Consider the following 15,542-nt stretch of genomic DNA (forward strand, 5'->3'; position numbering starts at 1 on the left):
CTTGACTTTTGAATCTTCAAAGGCCAGTTGTAGGATGGCTTTCTCCAACACAGTCCTGGATCACAGGGCCTATGAACCCAACGATGGTTTTATGCTAAGGTCTCAGTTATCTCAATGGCGATTCATTTATTGCCTTGTCTATGCTATTACCAAGGAATTTAGATTTTATCAGAAAATCAGATCATGTTAAGTGGTCATCCAAATTAAGAGAAATGAATTAAGAAAGGAAAACTCGTCTGATGTAAGTTGACCAGTAGGTGTTCAAACCCAAACTCTGCTAAATGTTCCCCTAATTAGGAGTACTGACGTCTGCCCATCACATTCTTTGTGACTAAGCTCCACGAGGAAAGGGACTGTTCTGTCCCCAACATGCTAACACTCTGCCTAACCACAGGTAGGACCCCAGTAAATGCTTGTAAGGTGGATGGGCAGACAGATTATAGCACGAGCTCCCGAAGAACATGGCAAGCTAAATCTGCTCAAGTTGATTATTAAAATCGGGTTTAAATGACAAGGAACATTTGAAAAGGATGGGGACTCTTATACTCAAAACCTTGGATTTATTTCCAGCTTTTTTTTTTATAAACCTTTCAACATCAACTTGTATTGCAGTCCAAAAGGCAGTTGATCATTTTACACAAGACAGAGTCCCTTATATAGATGCTGTGTGCTTATATTCCACTTCACACAGTACAAATCCTTTCACATGATGATAGAAATAATTATTGAGACCTTATTGTTATTTTTTATATATGATTATTACTCATTAAATTATTATTCACATGGAACCGTGCTAAAATAGCCTTATATGCATTGCCTCATTTATTCCTCAGGTCAACTGTGGGTTTTATGTTCCTATTTTAGATGGGGACACTGAGGTGCAGGGGTGACTTTTCCAAGGTCACGCAGTCACTAGAATTTAAACCTGCCTGAGTTCACACTGCCTCCTGAGAAAGTCTGCCAAATAGGGCAGATGTAGATCCCCAACGGACGAAACTGGAAACAGGGCCCAGGCCTTGCAGGCCCAGTCCAGTTCTGGTTCAGTTCCATGTTATCCCATGTTGGCCAGAAAAATGCTCTACTTAGACTGTACCAGTTCTAGAACTATTATTTCTTCTAATTTATTTTTCTTAGATAACAAGGGAACCTCGGTGTGCTTATCAACAGGACACTTGATGACATGGCTTAGGTGCCTCACAATGCATCATTCATTCAGCAGACATGACTGAATACATCCCAACTCTCCCTGCTGGGGGCAAGTAGGGAGGGCTTTGCAGAGGAAAGCACATCAAAGCTCCATTCATTGGACAAAGATGCAGAGAAGCAGGTTGAGATGGACCCCCAGACCTTTAGTCTCCTCAGAATCTGCTTATGCCTATTTTACCAGCCCTGCCTGTAACCTGCATCTCCGGCTTCTCTGGAGTTGTCAACATCAGTGTCCCCTGCCTAAATGGGGGAATAATAATCAAAGCCTTCATTGCAGTTTGGAAAACCAACCAGTACTGGCTCTACTGAACTTTTCTTTAAAATCAGAAACTCTGCACCCTAAACTATTGCCAGAGTAATTGGTTGGCATGATTGGTCTTGCTTTTACTGCAAAGACCTAGGACCAATTCTTGTGTGTTGGCCACATAAATGCCATTCATCTGCACCTTATCTTAATAAAATTTTAGCTGGAACATTTTGGCTAAAGTCTTCCACTCAGGAGTTTACAGATTGTGCTAGTGAACAGGAGGGAAGGAGGACCCATTTCGGTGGTGGCAAGCCCACTTGTCTTTGATGTTGTCACCTTTGATTTTATTAGTACATGTGGTCCTAAAGAAGTTTCATCAAAATGCTGAGATTGCTTTTTGTTGACCCCCAAAAGCTATATTTTTCAGTTACTGACTCTTTGTGTTTAATTATGCCAGAGTAGATTGGTGTGATACAAATATGATCATACCTTCCATAGATCCACAAAGCTTGGCTTGTATCCACACTGGTCCAATAGTTAGGAATTACTTTCTGATCTGCCTGTTTATGAAGAGACTTCAGGGGATCTGTCCTTTGTGCCGTCCAATATATAGTTATTAGCCAAAGGGGCTATTTACAAATTTTAAGTAAGTTAAAATTAAGTTAAATATTTAGTTTCTCAGGCTTGCGTTTCAAGTACTTGGTAGCCATGTGGCAACAGTGGCCACCATATTGGATGGCACAGTTCCAGTCTCTCCTCCCTGTCCTCTCTACCAACCGCAGAACCAGACACTTCATTACTTTTCATTCATGTTGATGCTGTTGAGGAGGAGAATAGAGGAAAGAAATGGGAAGTTGGCACGTGTACGTAATTAGCATCATGAACCCTGAGTAATTTTTTTCCCTTTCTCTTCAGGTCCTTGAGGCCACACGGGTTAATCGAAGGAAGAGCGCACTGGCCTTGCGCTGGGAGGCAGGGATCTACGCCAACCAGGAGGAAGAGGACAATGAATAAACTTCCTTCGGCCCAGGAAACGTCTTTGGTGCTTGGGATACCAAGAAACCAAGAAATGATCACATCAAAGCATTTTGATGGACTATTTATTAAAGTGCATACAAACTCAGCAATCCTTCTGTAGACCAGAAATTGCAACACACAACAATGAAGAATAAAGCAAAAAGGGGGTCCACCCGTCGAATTCTGAGACCCAGGAGTCAGAAGAAAAAGGATTTCTTTGTGACTCAAAGAAGCCTCTGGATTTGGACCAGTCCACAATTGATCCAAAAAGACAAAGACATCATAAGCAAATCAACATATTTGCTGAGGGCAGACCTTTGACCAGCCTTGGTGGGTGATGAGGACAGACACTGAGGATAAGTCCATTAGTGAGCTGTAGGGCCCAGGCTGTTGCCATCTGTGTGGCACAGGGTATTTCTCTGCTCTGGCTTCCCACCCCTTGCTCGTGGCATCCAAGGTGTTGGATTGGCACCATTTTCTCCAGCAGCCATACAACGAATGGTGTTCCTCTCTGTGGTTGCCCCAAAGAGGCAGTTAGGATAATATTTCTCTTACATTTGATTATTTTTAATTGGGAGCAATTAATGATTGCAATGTATACAATCCATATTTTTAAGACAATATATCTTCATGTTGCAGATGCAATCTCTTCTACACTAGGAGGTTGAGGAATGTGGGGTGAGAAAGCCAAACCAAATGGATTATTTTAGCTTTAGGATCTTGTCCGCTTATACTCTTGACTGATGTGTAGTTTAGAAGAACACATTTTCACAATTACGTTTCTTCACGTGAAAACTATATTTAGTGGGCAACGACTATTTTTATGATGGGATAGGGGAATATAAACATGAATAAAACCTGTACACATTGAACAGCTTGGTTCAAGATGGTAGGGGTATTTTTAGATGGCAATAATTGGGGGGAAAAAAAAGGGTCAAACTCTGCCTTAGAGAGGTAGATGGCAAGAAATAAAAGTGTTTATAACTATTTTGTATTATAAAGTGAGCCTTAGAGGTAGTAGGAAGAAGGAAGGGATGTTTGGGGTCAATAGAAAGGAAACATTAAAGTCAATGAAGGTAGGGGGAGAACGAGGGAGGAGGGAGAGGGAGAAGAAGGACATGAAAGAGATTATTTTTTGGCTGAATGCTTTTCAGGATGCTAAAGAGAAAAATATAGAAATTTTAAGTGCAGGCTTGGAATCAACTACAAATCCTAAAGATGGTGTGTGTGTGTGTGTGTGTGTGTGTGTACACCTTTGTGTGTTTATGTAACGAGTGTATGTTCACGGGTGTGTATATGTGTATGTGTGTGTGTGTGTGTGTGTGTGTTAAATTTCGATTGCTCACGACACCTGGGTGTACAGTTATTTCCTCCAAAGATGTTAGCCAGCATCAGGAGTGAGTGAGAATTTCTTTTTTATGAAAAGGGATATAAAGGCACCGAGCTGATGCAGTATTTGTAATATTAAATTGACCTAACATGGTATTTGCATGAATCACAATTGCAGAGTTTTGAGTAGTTTTGTAATTTGACATTTAGGAATGTATCCTATTTATTCCCATGCTTTGGATTCATGCTTAGTATACACTAGAGGATGCTAGCTTTACTCTTTTCTGTCATTTAAAGCAATATGATAAGGGCATTCAGTAATTGGGTGCCCTACATTTCTGGATGAGAAAATAACTAACCAGTCTTCGTTATTTTTCCTTTGTTTTAAAACCATTTTTTAAAAGCAATAATTAAATTAGATCTCATTAAAATTCTTTTTTTTTGTTTTCATATTGTTATGTCATAAGCTCTGATATGTTATTCTCATAAGTAGCAATTCCACAAAACCCGTATGTAGTGTTACACACATTATCTTTGCTTTTTTTTTATCTTTGCTAGTGTTGACTTTGAGGGAAAGTTTATTCACAAATGGTGGGCATAAAGTAAAAAGATGGAACTGGCCAATAATCCCTAAAGATCCTTTCAAAGTGCCTCCAGTACCTGTCGTATGCACCCACATTCTGCAGATTGTAGCCAACCTTGCATGTGGGCATGTGGCAGTTGGGATGGTTCATTCTCCTGAATGTTCAGCCAAGTGCTAGCCATTGGGGGACACTGAACAAATAAGACCCCGGATACAGGAGTTCATTTTATAGTGGCAGAGGCTGGCATGGAGCCAGGTATTCCCAGGAAGGTGACCTCCATGTTAGAGCAGAAGTCCTGCCCCATTGGAATGGGAGCGCCCAGGAAGGAGGACCGCCGTTTGTCTAAGGATTTCTGGGCTGAGGACCGAATGGGAGGGGCGTTCTCTAAGGAGACACATCAGAGGAGCAGAGGAGGCAGCAGCACCTGTGGCCCCCAAGCACAGTGGCAGTCAGGATGGTGGCCAGTAGGCTACATTTATGGGTTGCTCAGGAAATACACTGTGCTTCATGTTTTGGGACAGACATGGAACTCTTAGAGAGCACAGGCATGCTGTTGACCAACTCTCCCCATTTTTCACAAGAGGGAACCATTTTCACCACTTACCTTAAGCTTTTGTTCTGTCTGGAAGGGGATCTTGTACCCACGGGTCAGCTGCCATGGAGAAGAGCTGGCGCCTGGGAGGAACGTTAGGAAGCCACCCAGTTCATGGAATCACTTTCAAGGCCAGCCACCTTGACTGAACAAGAGGCACTGGTGGCTCTAGAGCCAGGATCCCTTGGGCCACACTCCACGAATAGATGAGGAAATAAATGTGATTTCTGTGACTCTTTCTCCCAGTCACGGACCTGTTTTTACTGTGTCCCCTACATCTCCAACCTCTACTAGTTCCCCCAAATTGCCTTCCGGATGACTGCTATTTCCTTGCTCTACTCACTGACAATCCCATGACATTCCTATTAAAAATGTAAATTACGGTTCCCCTGGGTAGAGCCAGGTTTTCTCTGTGCTCTTTGGTTTTTTTTATTCATTCAAGAAACATTCCCCCTCACTGCCACCCCATGCTTTGCGCCATGGACAGAGCACTGTGCTTTGGGATTCCACATGAACCCCTGTAGCTTCCTGAAGATGGAACAGACCCCTGGAGAAAAGTCTTTCCTGTCTAATCCACCGGGAGAAAGAGGCTCAGGAAGCTCTCTGCCTCTAAGGCTCGGCCTCACCCTTCCATAGCGCACAAGCTTGTTAATGTCAACTAGAACAAATGTTGAGATTTTGCAAACTGTTAGAGCCTTCCCGGAAGTATTCCTTGCTGCAGTGTTTATGGATGTTCAGTTTCTTCCAGAGCCGACTAACCACTGACACGCCTTGGTTCTCTCATCCAGAAATTATGGAAACAGGGTCTGTCAGTGACAGAGGTTGGTTGAGTTCTACTTGGATGACAATGCAATTACCCATGCATGCTGCCCACCCTAGGCGATGACATAGAAGCAGTATCTATATCAGTGTCCACACACACACACACACACACACACACACACACACACACACACATAACAAGAAACACTAAAGCAGTGTTGACTCTTGTCGCTGAAGACAAACATTTTTTTTTCAAATGAAGAATGGATTTAATTAAACTATGTATTGGGAAAAAAATAGCCTAAGTATTAGAGAAGGTGACTATATCCAGTTTTAGTTACAGAATCAATTTCCTGAATTTTTAGCATTCAGTGAGCTGCCAAGTTTGATTGTGTTGCTCTTTATCCAGATGACATTTTCTTTCTTTTTTTATTGGAGGAGGGGGAAAAAAGCAGCAATACTGTATTTGAAAATTATACTCTGTATCTGGCTTTCCTGTGTATGTTAACCACTTCGATGTTATTATCCTGCTTCGGTTTTATAGTGATTGTGAGGCATTCAATGCAAGTATACAGTTATTTTCTCATTAAAAACCCCATGTGTGTTGTGTTTTTATAAAGGATGGCTACTTGTTTAACTGAGGGGAGGTGGGAAGACTAGCCTAACCTTGAGTACATGCCTGGGCCCTTGGCCCCTGCTTCTGTTGCAGCACGTATGGGACAAAGGAATGCCATTGTAGCAGACTGTCCCCAAAGCCCCTTCTCAATATACAAGATGATCGGTGGCAATCCGACCATCTTGTATGTTTGGTGGTGCCAAAGCACCACCCGCACCCCTCCCCTTTCTCTCTCCTACTAGGAGTGAATCCGGGGGCACCCTACCACTGAACAACACCCTCAGCTCAACCCTTATTTTTTATTTTGAGACAGGGTTTCCATAAGTTGCTGTGGCTGGCCTTGAACTTGGGATCCTCCTGACTGCTGGATTTATAGGCGTGGGTTATGCGCCTGGCCACTGTATCTCTTGTAAGAACCTCATGGGGTGCACTGTTTTGGTTTCCATTTTACATGTGAGGGAACTGAGGCTCTGGTAGGTTAGTTTGTTGATGCCATGTAGCTCGTTGGTGGCAACATTTGAATTTGAACCTGGGCATCCTGACTTGAGTGTTGCTCTTAACCCTCGCACCCCAATCCCCCAGAAGCACACAATGGCACTTTCACATATGAAGCCGGAGCAGACCTGCGTGAGCTCTGGGTGGGCTGGCAACGTCTCCTCCTGCTGGCCCTCCAGGCTCAGGTTTGGTGTGAAAATTCGGAGGAGTGGAGTTTGCAGAGGAGCAGCAAAGAAGTTTCTTCCTTTGGATGAACTTTCTCTGGGCTCCTCTCTTCAGGATCATCTCTCCCTGGAGATGGTAAGAGAAGATGGCCTTGGCATTCCCACTGTTGCCAAAGAGGAATCAAATGATTGTGTGACAGAAATGCATTAAAATTAAAATTGTGGTGATGATTGCATAACTCCAAATTGACTAAAAATCATTGAATAGTATATTGAAATGGGCAAACTGTATTATGCAAATGATACCACAATAAAGCTCCAGCCAAAAAAAGAGCGGGGGGCTTAAGGGAGGAGTAGGGAAATAAAGGAACCCAGAGTACGAGTTTGGGGAAAAGGGCCAAGGACTCCACGTGCCTTTAATTGGGGGGGAAAATGCCTTTCATGTCAACAGTTTATGGCCTCCAGTCCACCCACTAATAAGGAAGGAAGCGCCTCTGTGGGGCACCCTCCAGGAACCAGGGGCTATGGAGACAGTTCCAGATTTGGTGGCCTTAGGCAGAGCCAAGTCAGTCAAGGAACTGCCATGGTGGGTGGAGGCACTGGGAGCTCAGGCTGTGTCAGGCCAGTTTCCTCGACTGGTGGAGAAGGGATGCCGAGTCTGGGGTAGCCTGGATGCAAGTCTTTTGGGATTCTTACTAAGCAGGCTCTCATCACGACCCTCCCATGTCAAGGCATCAAGACTTCCCTAGGCCAGGGGCGGGTATACAAGCTTGTGGGTCTGTGATAGAGCCTCAGTGGGAAGGGTCGGGGTCTATGCCCCTTACCCCAGGTTCATCTCCATGTTTTGATGGTGGCAAGATGGCAATCATCATGGCACATGTAAGGTGATGAAGTTACCTTGGAGCACACCCCTCCCTGCACAGATCCCACCCAGAATTCATAATTGGGCTGCTGGGGACACAGAGAATATGGGGAACTGAAAAGTAGAACTTGGAAGGTTCTAAATGTACGAGATGATGCCAAAGGAAAGAACAGGGTCCCAGGAGATACCTGGTGATGCCACACTGGCAATTTCTAAAAGTATCCTGCCTTCTCTGCAGGGGAGGAAGAAGAATGTTTGCACAGTGCAGATTTCTTGTACCAAGAAAAAGTGATCTCAACGCCCATTAACTGTGATAGGAGAGTTCTTGAAACTTCTGAATTCACAGAGGATGGACTCTGAACCACTGGAATAAAATTGCAAATCTCTATTTTTTTCTCTGACCATGTACTTTGAGCACATACTAACTCTTCAGTGTTCTCTAGCAGGTACCATCAATGTGCCTGTTGGGAGCAGTGGTCTTCAAATTTGAGTGGGGCCCATGTCATCTGGGAGGCTCATTACACCCAGTTGGGGCCCTTCCCCTGAATCTCTGATTCAGTGGGTCTGAAGAGCAGCACAAGAATTTTCAACAGAGTTCCCTGGAGATGCTGTTCCCACTGGCCCAGAGAACTCATTTTGGGAATCAATGGTCCAGAGTGATTCGCAAGACATGAATAAGTGTGATCCTACCCCACTAATGTTTGAAAACTAGAGGGTGAAGTTGGAGATGTGGCTTGGTGGTACAGTTGCTTTCCTAGCATGCCCAAGGCCCTAGGTTCAATCCCTAACAACACACACACACACACACACACACACACACACACACGCCTGGGAAACAGATTCATGCCACAGGTGCATATGATTCTGGGTGTTCACTCTATTTGCGAGAGTTCTGTGCGCCTGCCCAGCACATCAGTTCACCACTTCGTGGGTTTTGGTTAAGCACCACTTCAACTCTGATTATCTGGTGAGGCCCTCTGACAGGGGCTAGGCAGATTAAGGAGAAAATAGGAAAGAGAACAAAATTTACATCTGTTCGGAGTTTAATTTCAGGTCCAGATCAAGGGATTCATTTGACCATCAGAAATTTTGATGGTGCACAGTGATGACAAAAGTGTAAATTTGGACTTAACATAAGGATTCGATAGCAAGTTAAGAGTCTGAGCACCGAGATCTCATGCCTCTTTGTTTAACTTTGGCTCCTGTCTTTCACAATCACCAGGTGAAGTCTATTTTCTTTCATTACAAGGTTTGGTGGTCAGCAAGAAGGCCTCAGGGCAGCTACCCCTTCTACCCTGTCCATTGTGTAAGTTAGGAACTGCCTTCGGGCCAACTAAGCAGTGACAACAATAGCCCAAGCAAATAGTGACCTTTGTTTTTGAGACTGGTAGAACTGGAAGTCATCTCTTGATTAGACCATTAGGATCAGTGGTGCATCATCTGACCACAAATCTCCACCTGTGAGAAGGTGCCCGCCAGTCTGCCATCACCTATCTCCTATATAAACCACCCCTGCAAGATGGTTCCTTAGGTAAAAAAATCCCTGACATCTTCCACTTAGCTTAACTTAATAAAATTCGTTCATTCCCACCACTGTGCCTCTTGACTGATTGGCATTCATGGTGCAGCAAGCATACTGAGCTCGTGCAAAGTAACAGCTGGTTTGAATGGCCCAGATATTCTCAAATTTCCTCTCACTATTGGACCCATATAATTATATATTCTTCCAGACATAGAGGAATCCATGTGCTTTTACTAAAAGCCAGAGAGGTTTCAGAACCCTTTAGTGGAAGGTCACAATGTTCCAGGAACTTGCAAGGAGATATGTAGGAAGGAGCTTCTCAAGATGAAGGTGAAGGCTACAGAAGCATCTTCACCCATAGGGGAAAGTTGCTGTTCCTCAATTCTCAATTGTCTTCAAGATGCCCATCTGTGCCTGCAAGTATGAAATATGGCCACAAGGTGGCAGTGCTCCCACAGGTAAAACCCTTCCATGGTCATGGGCCCTCCTTGGGGGTTCAAGGACGACTTTCACTTTCCACTAGACAGGAATCCATGGAGATGTATACAGAGTCCCCTCAAACACTGCAGCAAAACTACCCTGTGTACAATCCTACCTGTTGCTTCGTGCAATGTAACCTGTTGTCAAATGTGGCACTTCACTGACATTTCCATGGAAAGCCTACCATTGTGGCCAGATGGCAGGGGACACCTGCATGTTTCTACCAATAATAGCTCTCAGTGCTTAAGGGCACTTGGCGTGGATTATTTAGTTCAACTCTTAGAACATTCCTTTGAGGTTCGGGCTGTTAGTATCCTCTCCCCGTTAAATGAAGAGACTCCTGCTCAGAGAATTCGAATAATTTGCACGCGCGCGCACACACACCCACACACACACACTTGATGAAATTATCCCAGTTCTAAGTGCCCATTTCTGTACTGGATAGAGTAAATCTAGATGGTCAACAAAGAGGGACAATAAATAATTCAGTGCCTGGAAAAAGCAGAAGTTTCTCTCTCCCATTATAGTCCAAGGGTAGCATTTGAGGTCTGGGTTTTAAGCACTCATTTAGAGACTTCAGCTCTCTATCCTGTTACTGCCACCCCCAAGATCTTGTTGTCATGGGCATGGCTCAGTTTTCTATACCTTAGGAATTTATAAGGTCTAGTAAGCAGTGTTACAAAAAACACAAGTGGCTCCATTTCCTGGGGCCTCAATGGCAGTGGTTTCCCTGCATCAATTAAGACAGTTGTTAACCTACTAAAGCTTGGGAAACCATAATTCCAGGAGTTTTGCTGCTTCCATAAAAGCTGTTAAAGGAACAACTCCAAGTAAGCCAAAGGAATAGGCTGTTAAGAGTTGATTGAGGGGGCTGGGATTGTGGCTCAGTGGCAGAGTACTTGCCTAGCATATGTGAGGCCCTGGGTTTGATCCTCAGCACCACATTAATAAAAGAATAAAGAAATAAAGTTATTTTTTTAAAAAGAGTTGATTGAGTTGCATGACTTCTCTCTTTGCATTTCCATACCTAGTTCACTCTTTCCTGTCGTTATGTTACAATAGCACAAACTATGGGAAGATGAATAGCTACAAGGAAAGATGGGAAGAACATAGAAGAACTACCTGATAGTCCTGGAAGGACCTTGTTATGGTTTGGATGCAAGGTGTCCCCCGAAAGCTCTCGTGAGACAATGCATGAAGCTTTGGAGGAGACATGATTGGGTTACAGCCTTCACCTAATCAGTGGATTAATCCCTTATGGGATTAACTGAGGGGTAATTGGAGGCAGGTGGAGTGTGGCTGGAGGGCGTGATTCCTTGGGGGTGTGGCTATGGGGTGCATATTTGAATCTGGCAGGTGGAGTCTCTTTCTGCTTCCCTCTGCTATACTCTTCCACCATGATGTTCTTCCTCACCTTAAGCCCCGAGGAATGAAACTGTCCATGGACTGAGACCTCTGAAACCGTGAGTCCCCAAATACAGTTTTTCTCCTTTACAATTGTTCTGGTTGGGTCTTTCAGTCACAGTAGCAAAAAAAGCTGCAGCACCACATACAAACAAAGATGTTGTGTCCGCTGAAAAACTAAAAAAAAAAAAAACTGACTAAAACAGACCTCTAGCTGAACAGAATACCCCTAGATCTTAATGCAAGGATTCTGCACACTTCCTTGTTCCAACACCAATATCACGTGAATACTCACATTCCACAAATCCTGCATATCACTGGACTAGAATTGGTATGCATAAGGCCGGCTCAAAGGGACTGTGACCCCCATATAGACAAACACACAGGTACAAATAATTGACTTTGTTCAGATATCCTTAGCCCCATTGCACTTTTCTTTGCTTCTCAAGGTCATGTAGCTCCTTGTACTCGTATTAGTTTATCTCTGAGCTGCAAGCCTTGCGGATTGACTGGATAAGATTCCTGTGGCTGATGAATATGTTTGTCATGTCGTTCAGTTCTGTTAATCTGGGCTGGTCTGGATTGACGGCATGCTTACCTCCAGACCCGCCTGGAGCTGCGGGAGGCATTAAATAAAGAGAAATGATGTTCTTTAACCATGGGTTCCTGAGTGGTTTCTGAAGGAATGCACCAGCCTACCTGTAATGTTTAGTAATAATAATTGGGTTTATGATATGGTTTTGGTGGAGCCTGGAGACTTCTGACATTTAAAGCTGACCACTATAAGAACCTCCCATCAGGGCTGGGGATGTGGCTCAAGCAGTAACACGCTTGCCTGGCATGCGCGGGGAGCTGGGTTCGATCCTCAGCACCACATGAAAACAAAATAAAGATGTTGTGTCCACCAAAAACTAAAAAATAAATATTAAAATATTCTCTCTCTCTTTAAAAAAAAAAAAAAAGAACCTCTCATCACAAGTAAACTTTAGGTTTCTAGTATTTAGGTACTTTTCATGCACTGGTGGTTTGGAGACCTGGAAACCCATGTGGCTCAGCGATGGAAAGACAAAGAAGCCGGGGCCTGAGACCCGCAGACCTCTTTCAAAGTACATCTCTCTGTTGTGACTGCTGAATTTTAAGCTTTGCTTGTAATACAGCTGTCTGAGTAGACACTACCTGAGCCCTGTGTACTTCTGATAATTAATGTGCAGTCCAAGCACATCTTCTTCACAAATCTTTACAATCTTTTTTTGGGGGGGGCAGGGTGAGGGGGGTACCAGGGATTGAACTCAGGGGCACTCAACCACTGAGCCACTCCCCAACGCTATTTTATATTTTATTTAGAAACAGGATCTCACTGAGTTACTTAGTGCCTCACTTTTGGTGAGGCTGGCTTTGCCTCGAAATCCTCCTGTCTCAGCCTCTCCCACTGCTGGGATTACAGGGGTGCACAACTGTGCCCGGCAACCTTCACAAACTTAATGTCATCTAAATTATCTGTTTGCTATGTGAACTTGGTCCTTGGCCATCAGTCTGGTTAACTGGAGAGATGAACAGGCTGTTATGAAAGGAATGATGAGACATGATAACTACAACCCTCTGGACTCCATAAACATTGCAAAAGAAATTTCAGGTTATCGCCCCTAGCTGTGTGCAAGATGTAAACAGCAGAAAGCTCACTCTGGGCAGACAGAAAATGTGAGGTCTGAGCAGGTTGAGGCGTGTAGGTTGTCTTGTAGCATCAGATTCTTTTTTCCAAGCTCCATCATTGCAGACTTGAGTCAATTCTGAATCTACAGCAAGAAGAGCAAGAGTGTGGTAGGAATTTGCTCAAGGAGTTCAGAGGAAAGCATAACATCCTAGGAATTCATTTTAAATGAGTCCTGGGTTTCAGAGGAGTGAGTAAGACATAATCATGGTCCAGCTCTCAGAGGAGGAAGGCAGATGTAAAAAGGGACAAGCACCCAGGACAGGGCCATGTGGATGAGAAAGGAACTGGAGGTTTACACCCACATGCATGGAGCTGCAGACGGTTATAGGCAGCCACAGGAGCAGAGAGGCATCATCCCATGTCAAGGAGGACCCATCTGGGAAAGACAAAATGCCAGCACTGAGCTTCTTCCCAGTCCATTTCATGATCATATGGCTCAAGTAAGTTCCCACCTTATCTCCCCCACTCCCAATTTGGCTGAAGAAGACAAAGTTGTGATCTTCCATTATGAACTGAATATTTGCACACACACACCCAGCTTTATAAGCTGAGGCCTAATCTCCAATCTGGTGGTTTCAGGCGGATCATCGAGGCAGTGACTAGGTCTTAAGGATGCCCCCCCCCATGAATGAGATTAATGCTCTTATAAGAGATCCAAAGAGATCCCTTGCACCCTCCACCATGTGAGGACACTATACGCAGTCAGCCCTCTATGAACCATGAAGCAGGCATCCACCAGACATCAAATTTACCACTGAATTAGTCTTGGATTTTCAGGTTCCCAAATGGTACAAAATAAATTTTGTTGTTGATGAGCTCCCCAGTTGAAGGTACTTAATTATGGCAACCTGAACTAAGACCTACCCCATGAGTTCTGCCTTTTCGGTGTGTTCAAACGTACTTGCTCACCCTCAAGAACAAAGTGCATGACTTTCCATGTCTCTGTCCCATTCGTCCCAGACAGAATCTGGCATGCAGGAGCTACTTGGTGTCCAGGAAAGACACGATTCTGCCTGCTTTTCACCACCACCCCAAGCAGGTACACATAAAGCAAATCACCTGGGGCTTCACAGTCACAGGCCCAGGGACTTCTAGAGCAAAGGGAAGGATGCTCAGTACCTTTCCTATGGGGGCTGGCAGGGCACGACTTTTCTTCCCTGTCACCTCCATTCCCTCTTCAGTATAGGCTATTAAGACTGCTTCTTCTTCTTCTTCTTCGTGTGTGTGTGTGTGTGTGTGTGTGTACACATTTTTTAATGTGTTGCTGAGGATCAAAGCCAGTGCCTCACATGTGCTAGCACCATGTAAAAATAAATAAATAAAATAAAGGTATTGGTCCATCTTAAACTAAAAAAAAAAGTGTGGGGGTTTTAAAAAAATAATAAGGTCAGTCTTTCATTCCCTGTTTGTCTCCTTCTACCTGTCCTCATTTCTTCTCTCCTGCCTCCGAAGGCCCACTCATTATTCTCTCGTTGAATGACTGCTCAGCCACTAGGCTTGGCACAGGAGAAGGGGGGGGGGGACTTTGGAGGGGAAAACCACGGTGTGGGGCGGTTGGGAAGAGAAGGTGCAGAAATTGCCTCCCGCCTGTGACCACTGGCCGCTTGGGTCAGCAGAGGTGGGTGGAAGAATCCAGGCAAAGGTCAAGAACGGAGCTGCAGTGCAGCCGAGGTGGGGAGGCAGGCGGCTGGATCTGGCCTAATCTTCTCCCCAAGGACTCCCAGGGCTGAGTCCCTCAATAGCAGGAGCCTGTTGTCGCCGCCACGGCTCCACATTTAGTCTGCAGAGGAAGAGCGAGGCCCGTGTAACCGGCCAAGGGAAAAGACCGCGACCACAGGTAGTCACATAAAGGACGTGCCCATTCCCTACCTGTGCCCCCAAGTGGCGCAATGCGAGAGGAAAGCGCGGGGACTAGTGAGCCTGAGGACCACGCCCCTCCCTTAAAGGTACAAATCGAGACTGTTCTGGGTGGGGTACTTGGGAGCAGTAGATGGAATCTGACTTGACCTTGAGATGGACTTTTAAATTCAGGCAGTTTCAAATCTTAAGAACTGGAATGAACAGCTTTAATAACGGAGTGACTCAAAAGTTAGGAACTCGGACTGCAACAGCTTGGGGGAGCCTGCCCTCTAGCGGGGGAGGAGAGGTTGCACGGGTTGGGTTGGTCTGCCCTCCTCCCCGCAGCCCCAGGGCATGTTACCCTCCAGGGCTCTTGGAGGTAACTCAAGTTCAGTGTCTACAACTGCAAGGAGGGGACTGGATGCATGCCTCGAGTTTGCGTGGTGCCGTGCAAGTTGGAGGCGTGGCAGCCACCTGGGGGAGCCTTCTCTGGGTACTGGGAGGCTGGGGACCTCTAAGCAAAGTCACCTGCCTGGTGCAGGATTTAGGGCACCAGGTGAGCTGGTTCTCTACCTTAGGAAAGCGCCTTGGGCTAACACTGTGCAGAGGCTGGAGAGAGCTCTGACCAGCACAAGAAAATCAGAGGCCTGGGTAGTATGCCAGCCAAGCTAGTAACCTGAGCCCTTGCCCCAGCAGGTTTGACAGCTCAGGA

General features: G+C 45.0%; 1 protein-coding gene across 3 annotated transcripts in view; it reads left to right on the forward strand.

Annotated features, from left to right (window-relative positions):
• Palm2akap2 (PALM2 and AKAP2 fusion) overlaps positions 1-5,990 on the forward strand; it is a 334,047-nt gene extending 328,057 nt beyond the window's left edge. For all 3 annotated transcript variants that reach the window (XM_026391105.2, XM_026391106.2, XM_026391107.2), the window contains one exon: positions 2,369-5,990. In XM_026391105.2, the coding sequence (XP_026246890.2) occupies positions 2,369-2,467 (99 nt within the window). In that variant the 3' untranslated portion in view covers positions 2,468-5,990. The remainder of the gene's footprint in view (positions 1-2,368) is intronic.
• Positions 5,991-15,542: the final 9,552 nt, after the last annotated feature.

Source organism: Urocitellus parryii, chromosome 4 (assembly GCF_045843805.1).
Source record: "Urocitellus parryii isolate mUroPar1 chromosome 4, mUroPar1.hap1, whole genome shotgun sequence".
Classification (NCBI taxonomy): Eukaryota; Metazoa; Chordata; class Mammalia; order Rodentia; family Sciuridae; genus Urocitellus; species Urocitellus parryii.